This window comes from Aotus nancymaae, unplaced genomic scaffold, assembly GCF_030222135.1.
Source record: "Aotus nancymaae isolate 86718 unplaced genomic scaffold, 86718_ANA_hifiasm-v0.15.2.pri h1tg000015l_1, whole genome shotgun sequence".
NCBI classification, from domain to species: domain Eukaryota; kingdom Metazoa; phylum Chordata; class Mammalia; order Primates; family Aotidae; genus Aotus; species Aotus nancymaae.
In genome coordinates, this window is record NW_026988427.1 from 3164744 (window position 1) to 3191828 (window position 27085).

Here is a 27085-nt window from a genome sequence, read left to right on the forward strand (position 1 = left end):
TGCTGAATTAGTGCATTTGATGTATAGGGTCCATCATCCTATCTGTGGGGCAGGCAAACACCTTGAGATGGCATATACTCAGTCATCCCACAGATGCTGAGTGCCTACAAGGTGTTGGATTCAGCTCTGCGCAATGAGGCAGCAGGGGCCCCGAGATCTTAGCACCTACAAGACAAGCTCCCGGAGTCTTCCCCAGCTGGAAGAGCAAGCTGTATATAGAAAAGACGGTATCTATGAAAGGACATAAAAGAAACCGGTAAACCATCATTTAAGGGACTGGGAGCGAAGGGGGAGAGGAAAAATTACTTTTTACTTTTTGTGGTTTGTATATTAGTCCTCTTAACCACATACATATGACACATTTAAAAAACATGTTCTACAAGAAAAATGGGTGAGAACAATTACATAGAAATACTCTAATCTCATGCAAAAAGTCTGCATTACCAATCGGGTTGACTAATGGGGAAAGTTTAGCCTCACTAGCTGAAAAACTCAGCTTCTACTCAGTTCTTCTGAGTAGTAGAACTTCTGAGTAGAATCCTACAGATACTCACTGGATTCTTTTCGCTTCAGTACTCTACCAGTAATGCACTTGCACACAAAAAAATTATTCATATCTGATGCTATGGTGGGGAGGGATGCAAAACTGCACCTCTCACACCTCCACTGCCCTTCTTCAAGGGGAGGGCCAGCACGATGGCTCATGCCTATAATTCCAGCACTTTGGGAGGCAGAGGTGGGTGGATCACAAGTTCAAGACCAGCCTAGCTAAGATGGTGAAACCCTGTCTCTACTAAAAATATTTTTTAAATGAGCAGGGTGTGGTGGCAGGCACCTATAATCCCAGCTACTCGGGAGGCTGAGACAGAGAACTGCTTGAACCTGGGAGGCGGAGGTTGCAGTGAGCCAAGATCGTGCCACTGCACTCCAGCCTGGGTGACAGAACGAGATTCCATCTCAAAAAATAAATAAATATAAATTTTAAAAAGAAGGGGAGGATCCATTCATACCTGATGCCCCTTGGGATGTCTCAGAGGCCATTTTCATGTTGACAGTAACTTGTGAAGCAATTAAATATGTGTGGGAAGCAGATCTGCAGGGAAAGAGTTCTTAGCTACCCCCCAGCTAACTCCTGAGGTTCAAACTAGCTTTCCGCAAAAGCCCAAGACAAGGAAATATTATTTTCTACAACATTCTCACAGGCCAAAACCGGTTTACCTTCAACTTCATTTTATAGAGCGGATGATTCTTAAAATCTATAAATTGTAATTGTATGTCACTGGATTCCTAATAGCACTTAACAGTGTTTTTGAAAAATTTCTTAACAGAACATCAGAGTATTGCAACACTTTATTAAGAGTATTGGCTTTGAGTCAGTAGCTGAAGTAACAGTTGCATGAGGCCAGATTAGGTGCACTGCATAATACTCATACTTGATTTACTGACATTACTTAGCGATTTATTGGACAAAAGTCAAACTTTTTTGTTTTTTATTAAGCACATTCCACAGTACAAAGCTGTCATGAATAATATCTGTACAATTTAACAGTTTCAATAGCTGTTCAGACACAAATTTATTTCAAACAGATAATTGGCAAACATAATTAATTACAAGTTAGAATTAGACTATCCCAGTGCTTTAAAACATTAATATAGCAGTAATTTACATTTGCTCAATTATGGTTAGCAAAATAAAGTCCAGAGTATGGCTGGGAATTACTATTATAATCCCAGAAGGTCAGAATTCCTTGGGTGCCAAAGTCCCCTGCTATAATTTAGTAGGCACAATTCAAGGGTTGTGTGCATATTCAAAGGCCATGATCTCCCAAGGAACAAGGGGAACTTCTATATTAAACATGCAAAAACAACAAAAAATCCATTCATTCATTCAGAATTGCCTCCTCCCCTGCCCCCTCCCTTCCCCCTGGGCTTTCCTAACCAGTTTGATATTGAAGCCGTAAGATGAAAAGTGGTCAATGCTAAATCACTTTCACAACCACCATCAAGCTTACAACATCCACCTTACGAATGGAGGTTTATCATTTACACTTTAGAGACTCAACCTCTCGAAAACATAAATTAATTTAGTAACATGGGAAGGAAGATTTTTTTTTAAAAAAAGAGAAACTGAAAAAGCAAAGCCAACTCGATAAACAAATCACATACACACACATTGATCCCCACACCGTTCTCAATGCAAAGGACAAATCAGAGCCCAGGGACCTTCCCTTTAGTAGTAGAGTGTGCTTCCACGGGAAGAGGTTTAATTTATAGGAGGCTGTTTATTGGTCCTTTAAAATGTTATTGACATTCCTTGATCTTTGGAAACAATGGCAAAGGGCAAATCAAACCTAATATTGAATAAGGGAGGAGTGCCAACTGGATGCCAACATCCTTTCCATGTACCACCAGGGCGACAGTGCCACTTACACATTTGCGCTGTATACCCAGGAGTACTTGGGAGCTTTCAGACCTGCTGGGGCCACAGCAGCAGGTGACACCAGAGATGACTAGGGTGGGATTTATGGGCTTAAGGCTTTACACCACTTAGGAGTAACCTCCCCTCAGCATGGGCCTCTGCATCAGCCTGACCTGCCCTGCAGGCTCCAACACACCAGTGGGACCTACCAGAACCCTGGCAAGGCCAGGATGCATGAATTCCAGAGCCAGGACAGCCCATCAATAGGGCCTTCTTATTTCCCCTTCCCAGGGCTATAACTGCACAGAATAATGATTTTCGACAGTGAAGCCAAATGAATACTATGGAAAGTGACCACTGGTACTCAGGAGTACTTATGAGAAAAAGAGTAAGAACAAAAAATGTTTAAGGTACCTCTCTATTGTATAATATATACTGCACAACAAATAAAACATTTGTGTTAAACTTTAGAAATTACATTTTAAAACAAGATTCTCATTAAAAACACACACAAACCACACACACACAATAACAAAATAAAAACACTGTATGACTACTGCAGGAAGGGTTCTAGGTAATCCACATCAACCCTGGTATCAGGTTCTTGAGCCCAGCCCATGGCTAAGTGCGAACACACTCTGTATTAGTGTCTCAAGCACAGGGGGCCCTGACTCCAGCAACTTTGAGGTTAAACTGTTATGTACATTATATCTACATGCGAATACAGTATTTTAAATTAGGAGGCAAGCACACGTATAAAGGTGTTACTCTACCAAATATCAGGAGATGGCTGGGGGACAGAGAACAGTTAATAAAAGAAAAGAGCTATATTACCTGTTGGGAGATAATATAACTGACTTATAGTTCTTTAAATTAAAAGAAATTGGTACAGAAAGGAAGTACAATCCAAAACAAATGACTGAAACAATCCAGAGAGATTTTTCCATTGTCCAACATGTCCCTAATACAACAAGTCAGAATTCATAATGACTTGGACGGTCAAAAGGAGAATGCTTACTTTTGAAAAGGAAAGCCCTGGACATTCTGGGTAGGTGTTTGGCACCCAAAATTTCACTGAAGAAGAATGCTGTTTCTTAATATCAAACCGAAGTGCAAAGCAATATAAATTAGAGGCCAAGTCTTCTCTTGACAGTCGATTTACTTCCGTAAAACAGATTCTATGTTCCTTTCCTATGAACAATTTACATTTGAAACATTAGATTTTTTTCACTGATGAGGGAAGGAAATGGGCTTCTGTTCTACTTGAAGTCGATGGAGCTAAGGTATCCTTCTCAAAGTAGAGCCGGAATCAGAGGTGAGAAATGTCGGTACTTGAAGAGTTAGGCTGCTTTGCATCTACCCAGCGTCTAGAACCAATTCCAGCTTCATAACTCAGCTGTGAACGAACTCCCTTAGGCATTTGGTAGCCATGTAGCCAGTAGTTCAAGACTAGAAAACCCTGAGAAAACAATGCAAAAACAAAGGGAGTGTGGGTGGATACTGTGTTTAGATAAGGATATACACACTACACCCCATCCCCATGCACACATCTACATGCGTACCCCTAACACGTTACTACTTCTCAACTTATTAGCATTAACAATAGAAGCTGTAAGTTGTTTTGAGTGTACTACATACCAGGTGCGACATTTATTTCAACCTCAAAACAAGCCTATGAGGAAAAAACTATTAGGACACCCACTTCACAAATAAGAGAACTAAGGCTAAGAAATAAGAAAGGCTAAGTGTTTACTTCAAAGTAACTGTTAAACTGTTATGTACATTATATCTACATGTGAATACAATATTTTGAAGAGTCATCAAGTGACAGAGAAGGAATTCAAGGAGAGGGCTGACTCTATAACCTATCACCTCTCAATGCTGCTCTGAAAAAGTACACATGTAACAAAAGATGCTTCACATTTGATTTTATATTTAATATAATCTTTTATGATATTGAGAACCTACATGGGGCCAGACTCATATGACGAGAGCCCTCATCGATCACTAGGAAACAAAAATATGCAAAAATTAGCCTTTCAAAATCAGAATGCTAGTAATCAGAAATTACTTCCTTTTTAATAAATAAATCATTTGTAGAAGAGTAACAGTGTGGAGGGAAAGGCCACTGAATGTTCCTTAATTTTTTGACCATGGCTTTGAGTCAGAAACACATTTTAATCACAGTTTCTACATTCCTCACGTATGTAAATAAGTACACACACACCCCCATGTAAAACAGAATATTCATGAGAATATTCATATTCACAACATTTATCATCTTTATGTACAATGCAGACTATTTTCTATTCTAAAAAAAAAAAACAAGTCAAAACCTGCTCAGATTATGTCACAATCAGTGATGCACTAAACCACTGACCTAGAAAGTCTAAAGTCACCTTAGGTGGCAAAAATAAAAATAAAAATAATAAAGTGAGAGAGACTTTATAAAGCTTGAATGCTTTTTATAAAGGTGATTTTTCCCAAAAGGGTGTCAATTTTCATAAAGATCAAGAATCTTAGTAAGTCTTCTCAATGAATTCAAGATTCCATTTCATTTGCCACTGTTTTCCCATTAAGAATATTTAAGGGAATCTAATAATGGTCTTATACTGTCTTGTAATAAGAAAAAACAATAAAATTTGAGCTACTGAATACATAATAAAACATACAGCTCTTAGCTGTTAGTGATTTTTTAAAAAATTACTCCACAAGTAAATCTATTATTGCATTTGCAGACATCAAGATATTCTCACCTGCTATTTTACAGGTGAATATTTTACTGCAAGGATAAATCATCATTAGGGTAGTGTTTCTTACTATGCATAAATCTTACAATATCACATGGCTATAGTTTTTTTCATGTTACAATAAACGAGAAGAATTTGAGGCCAGGTGCGATGGCTCACCCTGGCATTCCCAGCACTTTGGGAGGCTGAGGCAGGTGGATCACTTGAGGTCAAGAGTTTGAGACCAGCCTGGCCAACATGGTGAAACCCTGTCTCTACTAAAAACACAAAAATTAGCTGAATGTGGTGACTAAGCACCTGCAGCCCCAGCTACTCGCCAGGTCGAGGCAGGAGGATCACCTGAGCCTGGGAGGTGGAGGTTGCAATGAGCCAAAATTGTGCCACTGCATTCCCCGCCTGGGTGACAGAGCAAGACACTGTCTCAAAAAGCGGGGGAAACAAAAAGAATTGAGTAAAGAGCAGTAAAATCTATAAAGCTGACTGCCAAGGTTGTCAAAAGTAATTCAATCTGAAGAGACAAATACATTTGGGATCTCACTGCTTGTGCTGGGATACAGGGAACCACCACCTTAAGCAGGTAAGATTTTTCCATTGACTTATAATTGATCACAACAAGGCAGCTGTTCTAAGGTTTCCAAAAAAGGTGGGTAGGAGGAAGGCCTGGAGGAAGTAACACGAGTTTCCTTTCCACCACAGCCAATAAGAAACGGCATTGGTGATCACTCCTTCATCTCTCAACCAAAGGAGTCTTGTTCAGGGCACTTTTAGGTAATGTATAGATGTTGTCAATTCATCTATTAAATATACCAGAAAAAACCATAATATGGATGTCTTAAATTTTGCCACATGCCTCTTGAAGCAGTTTTTACTTGGGTCCATTCCTCCTTCCCTATATTTTCTTAGGCTTCTTGGGAGGGGAGATGGGGGGAGGAGCAATCACTCAAGAGATCCTTGCCTCCTGCCTCTGTAATTCCTATTTTAAGGCTCCATTCAATAATTATAATAATTCTTCCATGTGGATTTTTAAACTGTTTTATGAAGAATCTATCCAGAAGGAAATGAAAAAAAAAAAAATGAATTGAGGAAGACAGTACTTAAAAGAAGAAAAGAGAATAAATAAAAAAAAAAAAGAAAGAAAAAAAAAAGAATATATCCAGAAAGAAAACATCAAGGCAGAAGATTATGATCAGGAACAGTCTGAATACATTGGAGACCAGTAACAAACAGCAAATAGGTAAGTGACTTATAGGTCACTCCTGCAAGGCAGACATAACCAATCACAACCAGACCTTTGGAAGGTCCCAGAGTCCTTCCAAAGCCAGCACTCCCACCAGTCACTACTGACCAAACTGAGTTAGCATGGAGAAAATACTTATTTGCCATTCCTGATGCAGACCCTTGGTTTACTGCTAATAGATGGAGCAGGGGCAAGACCAGAAATCAGTAAACTTTTTCTAAAAGGGCCATGTGGTATATTTCAGACATTGTAGGCCATAAGGTCTCTGTTGCAACTACTAAACTCTGCCACTGAAGCACAAAAACAGCCATAGACAATACATAAAGGAATGAGCAGGGCGGCATTCCAAAAATCTTTATTTATGGACACTGGAATTTAAATTTCATATAATTATTACATGTCATGAAAATATAATCTTTTAATTTCTTTTAAGCATTCAAAAATGTAAAAACTATTCTTAGCCTGTGGAGACAGGGGAGAAAAACTTAATGGATAAGGAGAGACTAATTTAAAAAAAAAAAAAAAACAGGCAGTTAGTCAATTTGGGCGCCTGGCTATATATATAGTTTCTTGACCTCTAGGTAAGACAAGCTTCCTGGTCAAGTTCTATTTATTGGATCTGGAATCTTGATGAAAGAGTGTCTGAAAAGATGGTAACTTGGTGAATAGGAACCAGGAGTTCTCAATCTGTCCATCAAAAAATTCCTAATACTGCACATGGACTTTCTTAAACTTTTGAAATTCACTGAACAAGAAAATAGGTGATGATACAAAGCCACTAAGAATTAAGTAATGATTTTAAATAAAAACAAATTTTATTAATCACAATAGTCTTTGTATACATCTATTCATAGTAGTATGATTATGTGTAAACATGTTTATTCAATCTACAAAGTTTAATGTGTATAGACTTCACTGGCCCTCAGCAGAACACAAAGAGTTGTCGATACTCTTTCTAAGTCATCGGTTCCTAGGACACAGCCAAGTAAGACTTCTGATCTTCCAGACTTAACACCCTTAGTAAAATCAAAACATTCTGTCATCAATGGTTATAATGACTCTCAGTGTTCCTCTAACCAGACCAAAGGACTTTGCTTCTCAGCATATCTGTGTGTTTCATGGAAGCAGAATAGGTTTTAGGGATCTCTCAACAGATACTCTTCTTTGATTCATCCTTGAAAGAACGATGGTGCTGGGTGGACTGTGGTTAATGGGGAAGAAAGGGATTTTGAATGTTTTGTCAGATGATTTTTTTTTTTTAATAAAAGAACTGAAGGACAAGAAAGAAAGAGAAAAAGATTCTTGCACCCCAAAATAAAATACAAGGAATCTTACTGGTGTTTGATTGATATGACCCTAGAAAATCATTTAGGAACACAGTTTTTAAAAACAGGAACCATGTCCATCATCTGCCAATATGAAAACCCACACAATAAGCAGGATTCCAACTTAGACTTTGTATGGGTGTGACTATAAAGATCTAGCCTTACACTTGAACTCTGCAAAAGTCGACATCTAAAAGAGTCCTTGGTTGATATCACCAAGAAACCCAAATCACCAAATTTCCAGAAAGGGAAGGTGAATTCAGTCAGCAAAATTGGAAGGGGAGGGGACAGTACTCACCTGAAACGGGTGAAAGTGCAGACTGTTATCTAGAGATGTAAGTGTATGTTCTGGAGGGAGAACGGGTCTCATTCTGGGCACTGGGAGGCACATTTAAGAAATCCCAAATCAAAATAGTGTCATCATGGGAGCTGCTGATGATTTGAAACTCATCAAACTGGAGCCGAAACACTCGTCCAGAATGTTCCTATGAAATATAACAACTTCATGAACAAAATGAGATCTTTACAGTCCTTGGTAGCTCACAATGAGAAATTTCGCAGAAAATGAAAATGCAGCCACTTAAACAGACTTCCTAAGCAGCTGTTCGGAACTCACTGAGTTGTGTCCTTCATCCCAGGAACAAATGCTCTTCTTTCTTTTCCTGCTAGGCCTTTTGTTTCATTAAACTTTGTATCCTAGACTCTAATCTACCAATATTTCAAAGATCATCTCACAAAAGGCCTTAGAAAAGTAAACAACAATATATAATACCCATTCTTGATACACTCTAAAAATCCACTGGAAAACCTAGAACCAGAAGAATAGTTTGTTTTAACATGACCAGAATCTCCCTCAAACTGCTGCCAGCATCAAAATTCATGGTGAAACATTTTATGAGTTCCCATTAAAATCAAGAAGAAAGACAGTTCTGCATGTTCTAGTCAATGCAAGAAGTGAAGAAATAGAAATAAAAAACTACTAAAAATTTTTTTAATCTACCAATATTTTCAAATGACTATCTCTTCAAAAATTTAACAGTACTTATACATAGTATAAAAATTTATATATAGTATAAAAATGTACTGTTATTAAAACATAACTACAAATAGCCACATTAAGAAATCTTCCAAACCTACAAGAAGGAAATATTGCTTGCCCTATGAGGAAACCAATCCCCTACAAATCAGGAAGCCTGCCTTCATATCTTAAGTCGCATTACGTCTCCCCTTAGGAAAGTGCTCATGGTAATGTAAACATCAACTATTCTCTGATTTTGGCAAACAAAATGAACAGTGAAATGCTCTGAAGGCATATTGTGAGACATATAAGCTCTCCTGTGATACATCTAGACAAGGCTATCTGCATATGGTCATCCTCCAGAACAGGAAACCAATTCCCATCTCAAGAGATCACGTACCACCAATGTGCGCAAACACAACGTGCTTGCTGGGGCTCGAGGGTCAAGAGCAGCTTGCAAGTCCCAAACTTTAATTTTCCTAGAAAGGAAAATGAGATTGTGACTAGAAGAAAAGTGAACAACTTATATGCTGCCAAACATTTCCTTGACAAAAGGAGTGCATCTGAATTGCCTATTATAAAAGTTAATGGGGAACATGCTTATGTTTTTACAAATTATCTGAACCAATTACACTTGATTTTGGAAAAATTAACAACCTACACATTCCCAGAATTGCTGAAATTTCAAAGAAATATTATTTTAAGGGAGATAAGTAAACAACTTCAGGTTATCTAAATTCAGTTCCAGGCTTGATAACCTATGTCACTAAATTCATTCATCAGGGGACTCTCTAGGGCTGAGGAGGTGCAGCTGACAGAAGCTAGGGCTCTTTGTGAAATTCCAAGGATACCTTTCTCCAAATTAAGCAAATGCTGCAAGTTAGTAATCGGAGTACAAACAGACCAACTAACCCATTTGGAAAGTATATATAAGGTCATCTGGAAAGATTTACAGTTGCCATTTGCTCATTTAAAATGTAGTGAGGTGTTTTAAAGAGGGTTTGTTCAATTTGCCAAAAGGGAAAATGAAGAAACTTATTACTGAACACACACACACACACACACACACACACACACACACACACACACACAGCCTGGCTTAATTTAGGGATAAAGCAAAGAAGTAAATACCCCCACAGCTAAGCTTTGTTGGAGTTTACAGTGACTAAAAGCATAAGTTTAGGGATGTGGCATGATGGCTCAAATCCCAGCACTTTGGGAGGCTAAGGCAGGCGGATCACCTGACGTCAGGAATTCAAGACCAGCCTGATCGACGTCGAGAAACCCCATCTCTACTAAAAATACAAAATTAGCCAAGTGTGGTGGCGCATGCCTGTAATTCCAGCTACTTGGGAGGTTGAGGCAGGAGAACTGCTTGAACTTGGGAGGTGGAGGTTGCAGAGAGGCAAGATCGCACCTCTGCACTCCAGCCTGGGCAACAAGAGTGAAAAGAAGCATAGTTTAGGAACCACAGTGGCTCTACCTCGTGTGACTTGAGGCAAGATTTAGTTCTTCTTACTGGGCTTGAGTGTCCTCATCTAACCAACTGGTATAATAATACCTGCCAACCACCATTACACAGAAACCTACCATAGGACCTGGTACATAGAGAGTTGCTTAATATACAACATTAATTTTTCATCTTGATATAGTTATAGCAGTACATCTGAAAATCTAAAAGACGTACCCATCATAGGCCCCACTGACAATCCTCTTGTTATCAAACCGGATGCATCGAACCAGTTCTTCATGTCCCTCTAGGACTCTTAAACAGGCACCACATTCAATATCCCAGAGCCTTGAATAAAAAACAGACCTCTGTGAAACAATTTCCCACACACGATTCACACTATCTGTAAGTTTTTTATATTTTTATATCTGTGTCATACAGATACAATTTTTTACTATCTTGGAGCTCTTTATTTCTATCTCACTTCCAGTCTGTACCACACATACAAAGCTATATGTATACATTTATACCATCTGTGTGTTTCCAAGCACTAACCTAGGAGGAAGTCTTACTTGTTATTCTATTTCCTTTTATATGATTTAAAACTGTTTTTAATCATGTGTCTGTATTACTATTTCAATAAAATCAACAAACAAGAAATTCAATTCTATTTAGTTCGTAGGCATTCTCTTGATGTCTGAGTTGAAAAAAACCATGTAGACAAATGGTGTAGGAAGGACTTTTCTGGGGAGACAGGGATTGCAGGCGGTAAAAGAGAAAAAGCATGGATGAGACATGGTGGGAAGGGAGATACCACATACAGCCGGGGGGGGTTAAGCTTCCCCCGCAGGCACTTCTAGCCCAGTGTAGTCCATGAGGACCACTGAGGTTAGAACTGGTGGACCAGCAGGGGAGGTGGCTCTCTCCTGATGAGGCTTGGGGATACCCCTTCCTTGATACTATATGACGAATACTAGGATTGACGGTTTATAAGGTCAGAGTAGGAGACTTATTAGGTACATGCAGTGTCCTGCTGGAAATATAAACCCATTGACTACACCTAAGCCTTTTTCTCTGCATATGATGTATACAACAATTCTGGAGTTAGGGATGTTTTTTATTTTTTCCTAATATGATTCATTTTCTACAGTATTTGTAGGAAAAAAATCACAGCTAGCTAGCATGTACAAAACAAAGTGAGCAAATTAATTCTATCATAACCTTTTCTTAGCCTCTCTACCAGTAATTCCTACGATACATCCAGAGAACATTTTATTACAGCTGCTCTTAGCAAATCTTCTTAGTATCCGTGATGATAGCATCTCTAATCTGTGATCCAAGCCATTCAGTACTGCCACTATGACTCCAAAGTGGTGCCCTTCTATAAGCTGGAAGAGTAATATACATTACTATCTTGCAAAACCTCGATGATTCCAATGACGAAGTTAAGAACTCTTTATTGATGAAACATTAAGCAATACCTGAAAGCATGACGAATATAAGAGAATCAAGATTTAAGCTCTAAACTAACTTTTATGGTATCTTAAAGCCTAAAATGATAAAGCAGACTTAACAGACATTATAGCTTTTTTGTTATTTGCTTGCCTTTAAAAAAAATTTTTTTTAATAATCTTAAACCCAATCTTTATTGTGACCAAAGATTAGCCAATTTGATTATAAACCAAAGTTAAATTTAGTCACTTATGTAAAGCTACTAGCATATATTGAGACACTGAGAAAATGGCAGGGGATAATTAAGTAGATATTGAAGGGATGTTCTTAATAAGACACAAAATGTCTAAGGCTAGTCAGATTTATTAGAAAGCAGGGAGGTTGAGTGCTGGGAAGGAAAAAGGGAGGTAAATGACCTGACAGGAATGGATGATTCCATAATGCAGTCTTGGGAGAGAAAAATAAAGTATACTCCCATGTGTGAGGTAGGGAGGTGGGAATTCACAGGTGAGGGAAATCCGAGCCAGTTGGGCTGCAGCACCCTAGTCTGTCCTGAAGAGCTCTGGTATTAAGTGATCCTGGGTGGAGCTGAGGTTATAAAACTTTCTGTACTGGGGGAATCTTGGAAGAACACCCAGGGCATACACAGTTTTCCCACTTAAGTATACAGAGCCAAATAAATTTCTAAAAGTTGCCTAAAGCTTTCTTATCTGAAACTTCCCATTTACTCTGAGTTGTTTTGAGCATTACTACTAGGAGATGAATCAACAATGTGGCAAAAATAAACCCACTCTGTCAGCATACCAACTTCTACTCACCTAATGGTATTATCTGATGATCCACTAACAACCAGCCGATCCCTGTACTGCAGACAGGCAATGCCTCGCTTGTGCCCATTGAGAGTACGAACAAATTCACAGGTGCTCGTGCTCCAGACCTGTGTAACAAATTAACAGTATTTTAAAGAATGAATGCAGAAAAGTCCTCCCACAATATATCTTTCTTAAAAAGACAGAGCTTCTGAAAATGACCCAAATATGAAATTATAAAATATGGTGTCTTCTAACTCAAAGTTGGGAGGGTGGGGAACAGACCAGATGGCATAAAATTTCCTTGGCTGCTGAGTGATAACACTGGAATAAAACACGAAGGAAGCGAAGTCTTCAGTCTTTGGGATCTTTACAAAGAGAGAATCTCTGGATGGTTCGGACACTCATTTACCTGGAGGGAAGAGTTTGGGCCAGATTTTATGTTTTTATACCTGCTGACATGTCAAACAATGGAGCTAATGTAATAAAAGAGCTTCCAGCTGGGTATGGTGGCTCACACCCAATTCCAAGCACTTTGGGAGGCTGAGGCGGGAGAACTGCTTGAGCTCAGGAGTTCAAGACCAGCCTGTGCAACACAGTGAAATCCCATCTCTTCAAAAAATAAAATTAGCTGGGTGTGATAGCGTGCACCTGTGGTCCCAGCTACTCAGGGGGCTCAGGTGCAAGGATCACTTGAGCCCAGCAGGTTGAGGCTGCAGTGAGCCATGTTTGTGCCACTGCACTCCAGTCTGGGTGACAAGGCAAGACTCTGGAAAAGTTTCACCTTTCATGTCATCCTCTTTTCCAGCATATTTTCTTGAACAGCTGCATTTGTTTTGACACATTACTTCTAATTGTATGTGTGTACAATAATACCCTCTTTTGTGACATCATCTGAAAGACTTACATGTTCACAGACATCTTAAAACATTATTAGACAAAAAAGGAGACACATAGCAACCAGAGTGCCCTGAACTATCTTACCAGCTGCATTTGTAGCTGAATGGGATAAATAAAGAGATATCCACATGTAAAAGAATAGCATTGCACCTCTACGTCATACTTTAGACAAAAATTTAACTCAAAATGGATTAAGGACCTAAACGTAAGCACTGAAACTATACAAGTCTTGATAAATTGAACATCATCCAAATTAAAATCATCTGTGCATCAGAGGACACCATCAAAAACGTGAAAAGACAACCCACAGAAAGGGAGAAAATATTTGCAAATCATGTATCACAGAAGGGATCTGTGTCCAGAATATATGAAGAACTTATAACTCAACAATAAAAAGACAAATGACCAATTTTTAAAGTGGGTAAAAGATTTAAATACACATTTCTCTAGAGAAGGTACACAAATGCTCAATAAGGATACAGAATGTTGTTTAGCATCATCAGTAATAAGGGAAGGCAAAGCAAAACCAAAGAAATACCACTGAACATATAGGGCATATAAAATAAAAGAGACAAATAATAACAAGTGTTGGCAGGGATATGGAGAAATCCTCAAGGCTGATATTATGAAACAGCTGTTTTGTAATAAAGCTCAAACCCTCTCAACTTCCAGGCACTGGTCTCATACCAACTGGTGTGATTGTGGGAGTAAGTCACTGCATATAAATCCTAGTTGTTTAGCTTCCCAACTATCCAATCTAAAGCCTGATGCTACATACTTTGTGATCTGTGGGGCTAATTATAAGAATGCTATCCAATGCTGGTCATGCAAAGGAGGTTCTTTGAGCAAGCTGAAACCCTCATATACCACTGGCAGGATTGTAAAATGGTGCAGTGCCTTTGGAAACAGTTTGGCAGTTCCTCAAAATGCTAAACATAAGCCTGGGCAACAAAATGAGACCCGATCTCTAGGAAAGAAAAAGGTCGGGGGGTGGGGGGCCACATAGTGTATTCTTCCATTTCTATGAAGTGTTTAGAATAGGCCAATCCCAAGACAGAAGACAGATGATCGCCAGGGACTGCGAGGAAACACAGGCTAACTGCTAATGAGTGTGGGGATTTTAGAGAGTGATGAAAATGTTCTGGAACTAGACAACAGTGATGTTATAAAACACTGCAAATGTACTAAAGGGCACGGAATTACACCCTTTAAAGTGTTCAATCTTATGGTATGGAAACTAAACCTCGGTAAAGCTGTTATAAAAACACAAGAAAGCTAAAAATTCAAAAAAGTTAGCTTGGATATTGGAATCAGGACTGCATTTACCATATCCTAGGGATCACCCTAGACTTCAGCTCCTTGTCACAAGTCTGCCTCCCACTTTACCGCATGCTAAGCTTCTTGAAGGCAAGGACATGTCTTCATCATCACATTGCTAGCATCCAGCCCAGAGTCCACCACATAAATCAAATCGAAGCTCTGCCACTAACTAGCTGTGATGATCACCAACACAATCCTTTACTCTCTGAGCCACATGTGTAAAATGGGGCAACACCTACCTCAAAAGAGTGTTAACTGAGACAGTAAAGTAAAGCTCCCAACACAATACATGCTCAACAGCTTAGCTCTCTTCCCCTTAAAAAAGTGATCAAGATGTCATTTCATGAAATAGAAGACTGTTCTCTCTTCTGGACCCATGGCTTTTCCTCCTACCTTGCCTGCGACTCTAGAGGTATACAGATGGCCTCTGGGTTCATAAGCACAGAGGAGAATAAAGATCTTGCTGGGTACCAGGTTAGTATAAGCCACTTCTGCTTTCTCTCTGTTCTAAAAGGGACAGGAGCAGGTAGGGTTATAACTGCAGACACACTTACTTTGATAGTCCTGTCACCAGAGGCAGACACGATGTACTTGTCATCAAAGTCTACTACGTTGACAGCAGCCCGGTGGCCAACCAGGACACGGCGTAAAGTGATATCAGTTGCAGAAGCCATGTCCCACACAGCAATGGAGCGGTCCTTGGAACAGGTCACCATCAGACCATTGCTGAAGCGTAAGTGCAGTACAGCCTCATTGTGATGGATCAATGTGTTAAGAACTTCACCCGTGTTCACATCCCATACTCTGGTAGAGAAAAGAAAAGCATGATGCTTAATTATTGAGACAGCCAGGAAATGATTATCTGAGCTCTGTCTGGGTCTGCAATGGTTTGGATATGGTTTGACTCCACCAAATCTCATGCTGAAATTGATGCTCAATGTTGGAGGTGGGGCCTGGCAGGAGGTGTCTGGGTCATGGTGGTGGATCACTCATGAATGGCTTGGTGCCATTCTCATAGGAGGGAGCTCACTCTTAGTTCCTGAGAGAATTGGTTGTTGAAAAGGGCCTAGCATCTCCTCCCTCTCTCTTGCTTCCCTCTCACATGTAATCTGCACACGCTGGCTCCCCTTTGCCTTCTGCCATGAGTAGAGGTAGCTCAAAACCCTCATCAGAAGCAGATACTGGTACCATGCTTCTTGGAGAGCCTGCAGAACCATGAGTCAAATAAACCCCTTTTCTTTATAAATTACCCAGCCTCAGGTATTCCTTTATAGTAACATAAATGGACAAAGACAGGGCCCATTCTTAACGAACCTAAGGATATGATTAAAAGGGGGTACTAAAAGCAATGTTTTTATTGCTGAGAGGTGCTGAGATGGTTTCAAACAAGGTGGCTAATTCTGGCTCTGCTAGAGTTTAGGTATATTTAGCAGTCAGGTATTCAGAGATGTGTTTGCAGGCTTGTGCTGATAGAAAAGATGATTCCTTCAAGAAAGTAAATTTTGCAGTGAGTCTGAGATGACAGGAAGAAGGAATCTTGACGGCTGAAGAACTGAGAATGGTTCCAAGCTTATGGTTCTTGTTGACCTCTGACAGGCCTCTGAGTCTGTTATTTATCCACTGCAAATTGGATAAGTCATGATGCCTCATCAATCATCACATCCACTTTTTTATCCAGCTGCTTTATGGACAAAGCCAGGATCTACCAACTGCTTCGTACATCCAGGGATTTGGGGACAGCACTTCCACAGCACGGCTTTTTTGTAACCCTCATTTCCTTAGAGGACAAGTTCACACAGGGCAGAGGAGAAAAGACTCAGGCCTCTGAGGCTGAGACACAATATCTGGCAGAAGCAGTGGTACGGAAAAAATGAGTCCAGGGGAGGATACTAAGGGTGCTTTAAACAGGGGTGGTGAGAGAGTCCAGGAGTGAAGTGAGAGGCTAGTAACCACAACTAACTTAAAGAGAGGAGTGAAAAGGGGAGAACGTGGGTATCCAGGGACAGACTCAGTGACCATTCCAATCGCTTAGGTTCATGTACCTGTAAAACAATCCTCTCCAAATATCTGACCCAACCCAGAAGAGCTGTTTCCTTCTCTTTCACATTTCCTCCAGCCACCAGTAGTCTTGCTGAGGCTTTCCTGTGTGACCTGTAGCTCTGATGGCCTCATCACTACACCCAACTCCCAAGCCCATTTGGTGTGAAGAAATGTGTTTATCCCAGAGGTATAGGAATGGATATCAATAATGTTCCCTTTCTACTTGCTCACCTCTTACCCAAAAGTCATTGCTTTCCTTCTACAGCAGAGCATTGCCACTTTCATCTTCATCATTCTGCCACTGGGTGACAAGTGAAAATCAGTGCTTCCACTACTGGCAAGGCTACATATATGGTCATGACTTGTATAAATTCAAGGTTCAAAATTTATTAATTCTGTGACTCTGAGCAACTTATTTAATTTCTCTGGTCTTGGTTTCCTAATACAACTCCAAAAATGAAGGTAACATCTACCTCTTCAGAAAGGTTGATGTGAGAACTGATAAAATGATACAGAGTACCGAGTATACTATCTGCTCTCACATTTTACTTTCCTGGTGTTGCTGAAAAGATTCTGCAAACTGCTTCTGAGTCTTTCAGTATTTGTAGGTGGTGCCCACCACGCTCCTGGAACAGCTGCCTTCCTCCTCTCTGCTCTGGACCACAGTTTCCCAAAAGGAAAAAGCCAGCCTAATACTTGGTATGTGCTCTTATAGGAAAGCATGTTGTCATCTCTACAATGAACAGCAACACTCTTAAATTAGCTGTCTTGCCTAATTTGCTCAAACATATTTACAACAAAAGTAGTTTGAAACACAGCATGTAAAAATGTATGCAAAGTTTATGTATGCCTCTCCCAGAGGAGGATGTCAATCTCAGACTTTCTCAGAGAAGGCTTACAAGATCAATGAAGCTAGATCACTCACCTCACTGTAGAATCTGAAGAGCCAGTTACAATGACACGCTCATCATACTGCAGGCAGAGGACAGAGCCTGTGTGTCCTGTTAACACTTTCAAACATTCCAGGCTGGTTTTATCCCAAATCTATTGAGACAAGATTAACCACAAACAATAATTTATTATACTATATTTTGATGAATGTTACTGTCCCACCTTATGTTCTGATTATAAAATGAAATACTTGGGTTATAGTAAATAAGAAACATTGAATATCAAACAGGTAAGAAACAACAAGTAGGAATACAGACAATAGTGGTTAACTACTAGGATAGATGTGCTATTTTGTTTAATTTGAACCCTTAGCTATTAATCTCATTACACTTATCAACAGCCTCATAAAGGGAACTTTTTAAAAATAAAATCTGTGAAAAGAATTCACTCACTGGTTGGGTGCTATGGCTCATGCCTGTAATCCCAACACTTTGGGAGGCCGAGACAGAAGTATCACTTGAGCCCAGAAGTTCAAGACCAGCCTGGGAAACCCATCTCCACAAATTTTATATATGTATGTTTTTTTTTTTTAATTAGCCAGGCATGGTGGTGTGTGCCTGTAGTCCCAGCAATTTGGAAGGCTGAGGTGACAGGATTGCTTGAGCCCAGGAGGCAAGGCTGCAGTGAGCCACAATCACACCACTGTACTCCAGCCTGGGTGACAAAGCAGGACCCTGCTTTGCCATTTTATTTTATGTCTCGTAAAAATAAATAAAGAAGTGGCTCAATCTCTGGAAAGCAACATGACAACATAACTATTAAGACCTTTTAAAAATGCATACCCCTATGTTTACAAAAATAAAAAACCAAAAATAAAATGTCCAACATTTCATAAAAGTCTCAAAGTAAACTATGAAGAGTTTTTAATGAGAAAATATCATGCTTCGTTACGAAGTTAAGCATTTTTAAAAATCAGAATAAAAATTATCTATAAAGTGACACAATGACTATCTATATTGCAGAAAAGGAAAAAAGGATTAAAGGAAGTAAATTGTTATTAATAGTTGTTTTCATACTCCTGAGTGTTCCTTTTCTCGCTTCTTTTACTGCTTCCACAGATTTGTCTTTTCTAGAATGTCACAGAGTTGGAATCATACAGCATGTAGCCTTTTTACATTGGCTTCTTTCACACAGTAATACACATTTAAGGTTCCTCCCTGTCTTTTCATGGCTTGATGTACGTTCCTTTTTAGTGCTGAAAATTATCCCTGTTGTCTAGATGTACTACAGTTTATTTATCCATATACCTACTGTAGGACACCTTGGTTGCTTCCAAATTTGGGCAATTATGGGCAAAGCTGCCATAAACATCTGGGTCCAGGTTTTTGTGTAGACATAAGTTTTTGATTCCGTTGTGTAAATACTAAGCAGCACAACTGCTGGATCATATGGTAAAAGTATGTTTAGTTTTGTAAGGACTGCCAAACTGCCTTACAACGTGGCTGTACCATTTTGTATTTCCACCAGCAATGAATTAAAGTTCCTGTTCCTGTTGCTCCACATTCTCGCCAGCATTGGGTGTTGTCAGTGTTCTGGATTTTGGCCATGCTAACAGGTGTGTAGTGGTGTCTCATTGTTATAATCCACATTTCCCTGATGACTTATGTGGAACATCTTGTCACATGCTTATATGCCATCTGTGTAACTTCTTTGGTGACATGTCTGTTAAGGTCGATGCCTAATTTTTTTTTTTTAAATAGGTTAATTAATTTCCTAACTGTTGAGATTCAAGAGCTCTTTCTATGTCTTTCGCAAATATTTTCTCTAGTCTGTGGCTTGTTTGTTCATTCTCTGGACAATGTCTCTCACAGAGCAGAAATTTTTCTTATTTTAATGAAGTCCAGCTTATTCTTTCTTTCATGGATCATGCCTTTGGCATTGTATCTAAAAAGTCACCAACAAACTCAACATCATGTTGGCCAGGATTGGTCTAAATCTCTAGACCTTGTGATCCGCCTGCCATGGCCTCCCAAAAGAAACGTTTTTAACTATACCAGAGTATTCTGTACTTCTTAACAATGTCTACCTTCAGTAGAAACTGCTTAGCCAGAGCCTAAAGTGCTGAGATTTTATAGAACCTAACTGACCTGGGGAAGGGAAATACACAATTCCAGGTTCTTCATCCATTTGGTCCCACCTAAAGGGGTGAGGGAGAACTGAGAGGTACTTGTGAAGTCGAGGTAGAGGCTTCACTGAAAGACTGAGAAGACCTAGTCATGGAACTATAGAACACTAATAGTCACTGTATTAGTTTCTAGCCTTTTATTTTTTTATTGACTTTTAAAATTTATTTATTTTTTACTTCTCCATAAGTTATTGGAGTACAGGTCGTATTTGTTTACAGGATTAAGTACTTTAGTGGCGATTTGTGAGTTTGTGGTGCACCCATCACCCAACCAGCAGATACTGTACTGTATTTGTAGTCTTCTATACCTCACCCCCTCCCACTCTTCCCCCCAAGTCCCCAAAAGTCCATTGCATCATTCTTATGCATTTGTGTCTTCATAGCTTAGCTCCCACACATCAGTGAAACCATACGATGTTTGATTTTCCATTCCTGAGTTACTTCACTTAGAATAATAGTCTCCAATCTCATCCAGGTCACTGTGAATGCTGTTAATCATTCCTTTATATGGTTGCAAAATATTCCATCTCGTGTGCGTGTGTGTGTGTGTGCGCGCGCACGCGCGCGCGTATGTCTATCACAGTTTCTTTATCTGCTCGTTGACTGAAGGGCATTTAGGTTGGTTCCACAACTTCGCAATTATGAAACTCTGCTGCTGCTATAAACATGCATGTCCAAGTATCTTTTTCGAATAACAACTTTTTTTCCTCTGGGTAGACACCCAGTGGGATTTCTGAATCAAACGGTAGTTCTACTTTTCATTCTTTAAGAAATCGCCACACTGTTTTCCATAGCAGCTGTACTAGTTTACATTTCCACCAGCAGTGTAGAAGTGTTCCCTGTTCACCACATCCACGCCAGCATCTACTGTTTTTAGATTATGGCCATTCTTGCAGGAGTGAGGTGGTATCGCATTGTGGTTTTGATTTGCATTTCTCTGATATTTTTCACCAACATGGTGAAACCTCATCTCTACTAAAAATACAAAAATTAGCCAGGCATGGTGGCACACACTTGTAGTTACAGCTACTCAGGAGGCTGAGGCAGGATAATCACTGGAATCTGGGAGGCAGAGGTTGCAGTGAGCTGAGATCACACCACTGCACTCCAGCCTGGCAACAGGGCAAGACTCCATCTCAAAAAAAAAAAAAAAAAAAAAAAAAAAAGATTTCTTTTCCCTTCCCCCTGCTGGAAGCTCAAGATTTTTCAGTGATAATCACTGTGAGAACCTGGTAGAGCTCTTGGCACAAAAGTGTGGTGGGGATCCCTGATGACTGGGTCCTCCTCAGTTTTTATTTCTCAGACTTGTCCCACACTAAGCTTCCAGCAATATTTCAATTACAGTTCAGGTTACCCTACCCAGGCACTGGTTCTCCCAGATGTTTCCGCTCCAGTGAGTTATGATTCTCTGTATCTGTCTGTCTCTCCAATTTGTGGGGCAGCAGCTTCTCCTGTGACCTCTAGATTCTCTTATGAATCTAAGTAGAACGGTTCATTTTTCAGTTTGTTCAGATTTTTACTTGTCAGGACAAGAAGCAACTTCTTATATACCAAACCCACTACCTTCTTTTAATCCTTCCAGTGTTTCCACGTTATCAATACTGTTCATATCTAATGAGAGATGGGAATTAATTTGTTCAAAGATTGAACTATTAAAAACAGACTCTGTGGACCTATTTCTTGACATATACAACAATACCATCATAATTTGCAGTGTTCCTACAGTTTACTGCAAGTGATCAAGATTTTATAAATGCTGTAGACATTGAAGTATAATGTCTTTCTACAATAGCAAAAACCCTGCTTTTCACTTCTGACCTAATGGAACCTGGGTTATTTTTAAAGTGATTAATGATCAAGGATTGGTGCAGAACACAGTTAAAAAAAGGTTTCTAACCACTGGTCCAGATAATCTCTTCAAAGTGTACTTCTGCTCTACTATTCTATGTCTTGTAAGTCAAATGGGTGTGCCTCAATTAAGAGAAGTCTTTAGAAAACACATCTAGTGTAAATGAATTACAAGCCCACAGCCAGACAATGCTTTGGCAAGGTTGATATAAACCATTCTTATCTACTCCTTAAAGAAAAACCACCAGGATTAAATAGTAGTATATGTCACATTTTCTAGAGTATAGTGGCCATAGGTTAGGGCTATCAAGTATACATAAAAATAGGCTTCTGTGGTCCAGGAATGGTGGCTCACACCTGTAATATCAGCAGTATGGGAGGCCGAGGCGGGCTGATCACTTGAGGTAAAGAGTTTGAGACCAGCCTTGCCAACATAGTAAAATCTTGTCTCTATTAAAAATACAAAAAAATTAGAAGCGTGGTGGTGGGCACCAGTAGTCCCAGCTACTCAGGAGTCTGAGGCAGAAGAATCGCTCTCTTGAACCCGGGAGGTGGAGGTTGCAGTGAGCTGAGATCACAGCACTGCACTCCAGCCTGAGTGACACAGCAAGACTGTCTCCAAAAAAAAAAAAAAAATTAAAAAATACAGTTATGTGGTCAAATAAGTTTTGGAACTTGGGAAACAGTATCTCTATTGTAGGCCTTCTCAAAGCCTTCATATACTACTGTATCGTGAATTTCTAAGCTGAAGATACAGCATGTAATGTTATCTAAACTTCTTTGGCGAGCATTATTCTCTGCCTAGATTGCCTGCTAACATCCCCTAGGTTCACATCCACAGAGTATCTTTTGGCAAATATTGCCATACATATAAGAAATCAACAGAACAGTTTCTTATATTCTATAATTCAGAGTGTCTTTTGCCCTAGGTAGCTAAAATTACTAAAACTCCACTATTTCACTTTTTAAAAAACAAAAAATAAAAAATTATTTACAAAAAGCAAAAAAACTTCATTTCACCCAAAGTAGAACAATAACAGAAAACAGGGCCAAGATAAAGAAAGCCCGCTACAATCTATCTCTCCAGTTGACTCTGATAAAAACTAGTTGAGAACTCTGAAAAGTAAGGGGAGAGAGGCAGTAAAAGGTAGATGTGGCAATGGGTCAAACTTGGAAGAAACAATCTGCATGGGGGTGAATTTACCATTATTTTTATTTGTTGTTTTCTCTCTCTCTCTCTCTTTTTTTTTTTTTTTTTTTAATTAAATTGAGACAATCTTGCTCTGAAGTGCAGTGGTGGAATCCCGGGTCACTGCAACCTCTGCTTCCTGGGTTCAAGCGATTCTCCTGCCTCAGCCTCCTGAGCAGCTGGGATTACAAGTGCCCACCACCAAACCCAGCTAATTTTTTGTATTTTTAGTAGAGATGGGGTTTCACCATGTTGGCCAGGCTAGTCTCGAACTCCTGACCTCAAGTGATCCACCTGCCATGGCCTGCCAAAGTGCTGAGATTACAGGCATGAGCCACCACACCCAGTTTTTCCCTTTTCTTCCTATTGTGGCTTTTGCTCAAAGGCAGGCCCTGACCAGGAAGCTCTACAGTGAAATAGCAATACATGCAGCTAAAATTCTGAAAGAAATCCCTCTTTCTAGGCAGACGGGCTAGAAAAAGATCTCTGGGGGTTTCTTTTCTCTGTTTTCTCACAGGGCTCATGCCCCAGTCATGAAGACACACTGTAGAACAGTGGAAAATATAACAAAAATCCAGGAGTGACCCAACTTTTCTGGCCAGAGGAAAAGGGGAAAAAATGTCCTTATGAGCTGAAGAGACTTAGGGAAATCCAAGAGAAAAGAGCTGGAAATAAAAGAACCCAAACAACACATGACTTGGGCTTACCCTTGAGCTGCACTTGCACAGAAGAGACCGAACCAGCACAGCAAAGGCTGTCTAAATGAGCTGACATTTAAAGCACTGCTGAAGCCTCAGACTAACCTCTGAGTAGTGAAAGCCCATGACAGACCCAAAGTGGCATGGCAAAGGTTTTGAACAGTGGAAAAGAGATTAGAACCATACCCCAGCCCCTCTGATGAAGTCAAGACAGAACTTGTGTTCTGAACGCAACTAAGTTGACTATCTGCTTAAAAACACACTTACCCAAATACATTCTCCAGAGGACTGTAACAGGACCCACAGTCTTTACAACATAATATCCACAATGCCCAAAATACTAGTTTAAATTACCTGGCATACAAAAACCAAGAAAAAGGATCAATTCTCAGGGACTAGACAATCAACAGAGGTCAAGCTGGAGATTACCCAGATGCTGACATGGTTAAAGACGTTAGGCAAGCAACTATACTCCATTGGATAAAGATAGACATGCTTAAGGTAAATGAAAAAGAGAGTAAGAGTAATTCTCAGCAGAGAAACAGAAACTATAAAATATCATACCTGAAATAAAAAATGACTTGATGGCAGCGGGGTGAGTAACAGGAGAATAGAGATGAAGAGATGAAAAATTCAGTCAACTTGAGGATGGGCCAATAGAAATTATCCAGAAAAGAAAGGAACAAAAATTGAAAACAACATGGAACAATATCAAAAGATCTAATATTTATGTGATTAGAGTCTCGGAACAAAAGGAGAAATTGATACAGAAAAAATATTTTTAAAAATAATGGCTGAAGACTTCTGAAATGTAATGAATGAAAGACGTAAATTTACAGATTCAAGACACTCTGTGAAAGGATTTTTAGATATAACATTGAAAGCATGATCCATAAAAGAAAAAAATGGTAAGGTGGACTTCATCAAAATTAAAATCTTCAGCCAGGCACAGTGGCTCACGCCTGTAATCCCAGCACTTTGGGAGGCTGAGGTAGGCAGATCACCTGAGGCCAGGAGTTCAAGACCAGCCTGGCCAAGATGGTGAAACCCTGTCTCTACTAAATAAAAAATTAGCTGGACATGGTAGTGCATGCCTGTAGTACCAGCTACTTGGGAAGCTGAGGCACAAGAATCGCTTGAACCTGGGAGGTGGAGGTTGCAGTGAGCCGAGATTGTGCCACTGCACTCCAGCCTGGGTGACAGAATGAGACTCCATCTCTTTTTAAAAAAAAAAAAAAAAAAAAAAAAAAAAAAAAAAAAAAAAAACACCAAAACCAAAACCAAACAAACAATAACAAAAAAATTAAATTATTTTGTGCTGTTAAAGAGATCATTAAGAAAATGAAAAGATAACTCACTAATTGGGAAAAATATCTGCAAAACATATCTAACAAGGGACTTGTATATAGACTACATAAAGAACTCTGAAAACTCAATTATAAAAAAAAAAAACATTTTAAAAATGGGTAAAAGATCTGAAAAGAAACTTCACCAAAGAATATAGAGATGGCAAGTAAGCACATAAAAAGATGCTCACTATCATCACTGGGGAAATGTGAATTTAAAGCAAAATGAGGTGTGTCCACACATCTATTAGAATGGCTAATATCGCCAGGCGCGGTGGCTCACGTGTGTAATCCCAGCACTTTGGGAGGCAGAGACGGGAGAATCACACAACAAGGTCAGGAGTTCAAGACCAGCCTGACCAACATGGTGAAACCCCATCTCTATAAAAAAAAAAAAAAGAAAAAGAATGACTAATATCAAAAAAAACTGAGACTATCAAGGGCTGGCAAGAATGCAGAACAAAAGCAACTCTCAGGCTAGGCACAGTGGCTCATGCCTGTAACCCCAGCACTTTGGGAGGCTGAAGCAGGCGCATTACTTGAGGTCAGGAGTTCAAGGCCAGCCTGGGCAACATGGTAAAACACCATCTCTACTAAAAATATAACAATTAGCTGGGCATGGTGGCATGTGCTTATAGTCCCAGCTACTCAGGAGGCTGAGGTAGGAAGGCAGGAGGATCACTTGAACCCAGGAGTTGGGGGTTGCCCAGGTGACACAGTAAGATTCTGTCTCAAAACAAAACAGCAACAAGAAAGCAAAACTCTCATCACTGTTGATGGGAGTGTGAAATGGCACAGGAACTCTGGAAAACAGCTGGGCAGTTTCTTAGCAGGTGAAACATATGCTTACCATATGAGCCAGCAACTCACTCCTCAGTTTTCACCCAATGAACTAAAAACTTATGTTCCCCAAAAAACCTACAGGTATGTATTTGTGGTGGCTTTAATCATAATTGTGAGAAACTAGAAACAACACAAACGTTCTTCAACAGGTGAATGGGTAAGTTCAGGAAAGAGACAGAAAAGCCCAGGAAAAGAAAGGGGCAGGACAAAGGAACTGGGGGAATGAGAGAGTTGCTCCATATCTTGATTGTTGTAACAGTTATACACCTCTGTGTGTTTATCAAAACTCACAGAATTATACAACAGAAGAGCAAACTTCCCTGTTTCTAAGTTAAAATATTTTCTACAACGTTTAAAAAGCTCAATGTTTTCTTAAATATGAGGACATAAGCTACAAACAATGTAAAATAAAATCAGATCAGATCAGCCATCAAACAGATTAAACATGGAGAAATAATGCAGTCTATCTACTATTGAAAACTGAATGAAAACAATGTAAGTTGCTCTATTATCCTATGGTATTATTCTCTAAGTCCTTCTCAGAAACCATAAAAGGTAACAGCTTTGTTTTAAAAACTAGCAATACTCTTACCAGCTGGCAAAGTAATCAAAAGCCCTGTGATACTGGGATATTTTCTATTTACACCTAATATGGACTATAGAGTGTGAATGTGCTTAGAGAAGAATAAGAAGTGAGACAATCCAGGGTCCTGTATTAGTTACGGGGAAATGCTCTGGCTCTAGTTCTTTAGAACTAAGCTGAGAGCTGCCAGGATTGAGCGGAAGAGATAAAAACCAATCTCAAGTAAATGGAAAGATTGTCACATCTAGTGTCTAACACATAACCACGATTCTAAAAATAACACATACAAAATTCAGTCATTCACCTTAATAGAATTATCTCGTAGGCCACTGATAATTTTTTCATCATCGTACTGTAAACAGTAGACACCTTTACTATTTTCAGAACGGCACTGAATCCTCTGCAAGTTGTGTCGTCCACACCGCCAGTTAGATTCTATAGTCTAGGGAAAAAGGAGGCAAGAGATGAGTTTTTGTGAATCAACTTATTCTACTAGGCTTCAGACTTTGGCGTTGCTTCCAGAAACAGCATACCACCGATACCCCAATCTTGGTTTGTACAACTGTCTGTGGAGAGGAATTATGCTCTTTTCCAAGTAAGACATTAACCCAACAATGTTTTTTCTTAAACTTTCCCTGCCCATTTGGCAACTGTCAAAGGATTTCCAATGAGTTTTGGACTGGGCTTGAAATAAACTGGCCTAGACAGAATTCAGTATATTTAAAGAATGCCATTTGCACCCAAAACATGCAAATAAATAATAACTCATTGGGTCGCTCCCT

The 27085-nt window shown here is 39.5% G+C and overlaps 1 protein-coding gene across 7 annotated transcripts in view; it reads right to left on the bottom strand.

Annotated features, from left to right (window-relative positions):
- Positions 1 to 1332: 1332 nt before the first annotated feature.
- FBXW11 (F-box and WD repeat domain containing 11) overlaps positions 1333 to 27085 on the bottom strand; it is a 135402-nt gene continuing 109649 nt past the window's right edge. For all 7 annotated transcript variants that reach the window (XM_012461137.2, XM_012461134.2, XM_012461132.2 and 4 more), the window contains 8 exons: positions 26608 to 26745; positions 17646 to 17764; positions 15235 to 15484; positions 12470 to 12588; positions 10437 to 10547; positions 9150 to 9228; positions 8030 to 8216; positions 1333 to 3878 (listed from right to left, as the gene is read on the bottom strand). In XM_012461137.2, coding sequence (XP_012316560.1) covers positions 8055 to 8216; positions 9150 to 9228; positions 10437 to 10547; positions 12470 to 12588; positions 15235 to 15484; positions 17646 to 17764; positions 26608 to 26745 — 978 coding nt within the window. In that variant the 3' untranslated portion in view covers positions 1333 to 3878; positions 8030 to 8054. The remainder of the gene's footprint in view (positions 3879 to 8029; positions 8217 to 9149; positions 9229 to 10436; positions 10548 to 12469; positions 12589 to 15234; positions 15485 to 17645; positions 17765 to 26607; positions 26746 to 27085) is intronic.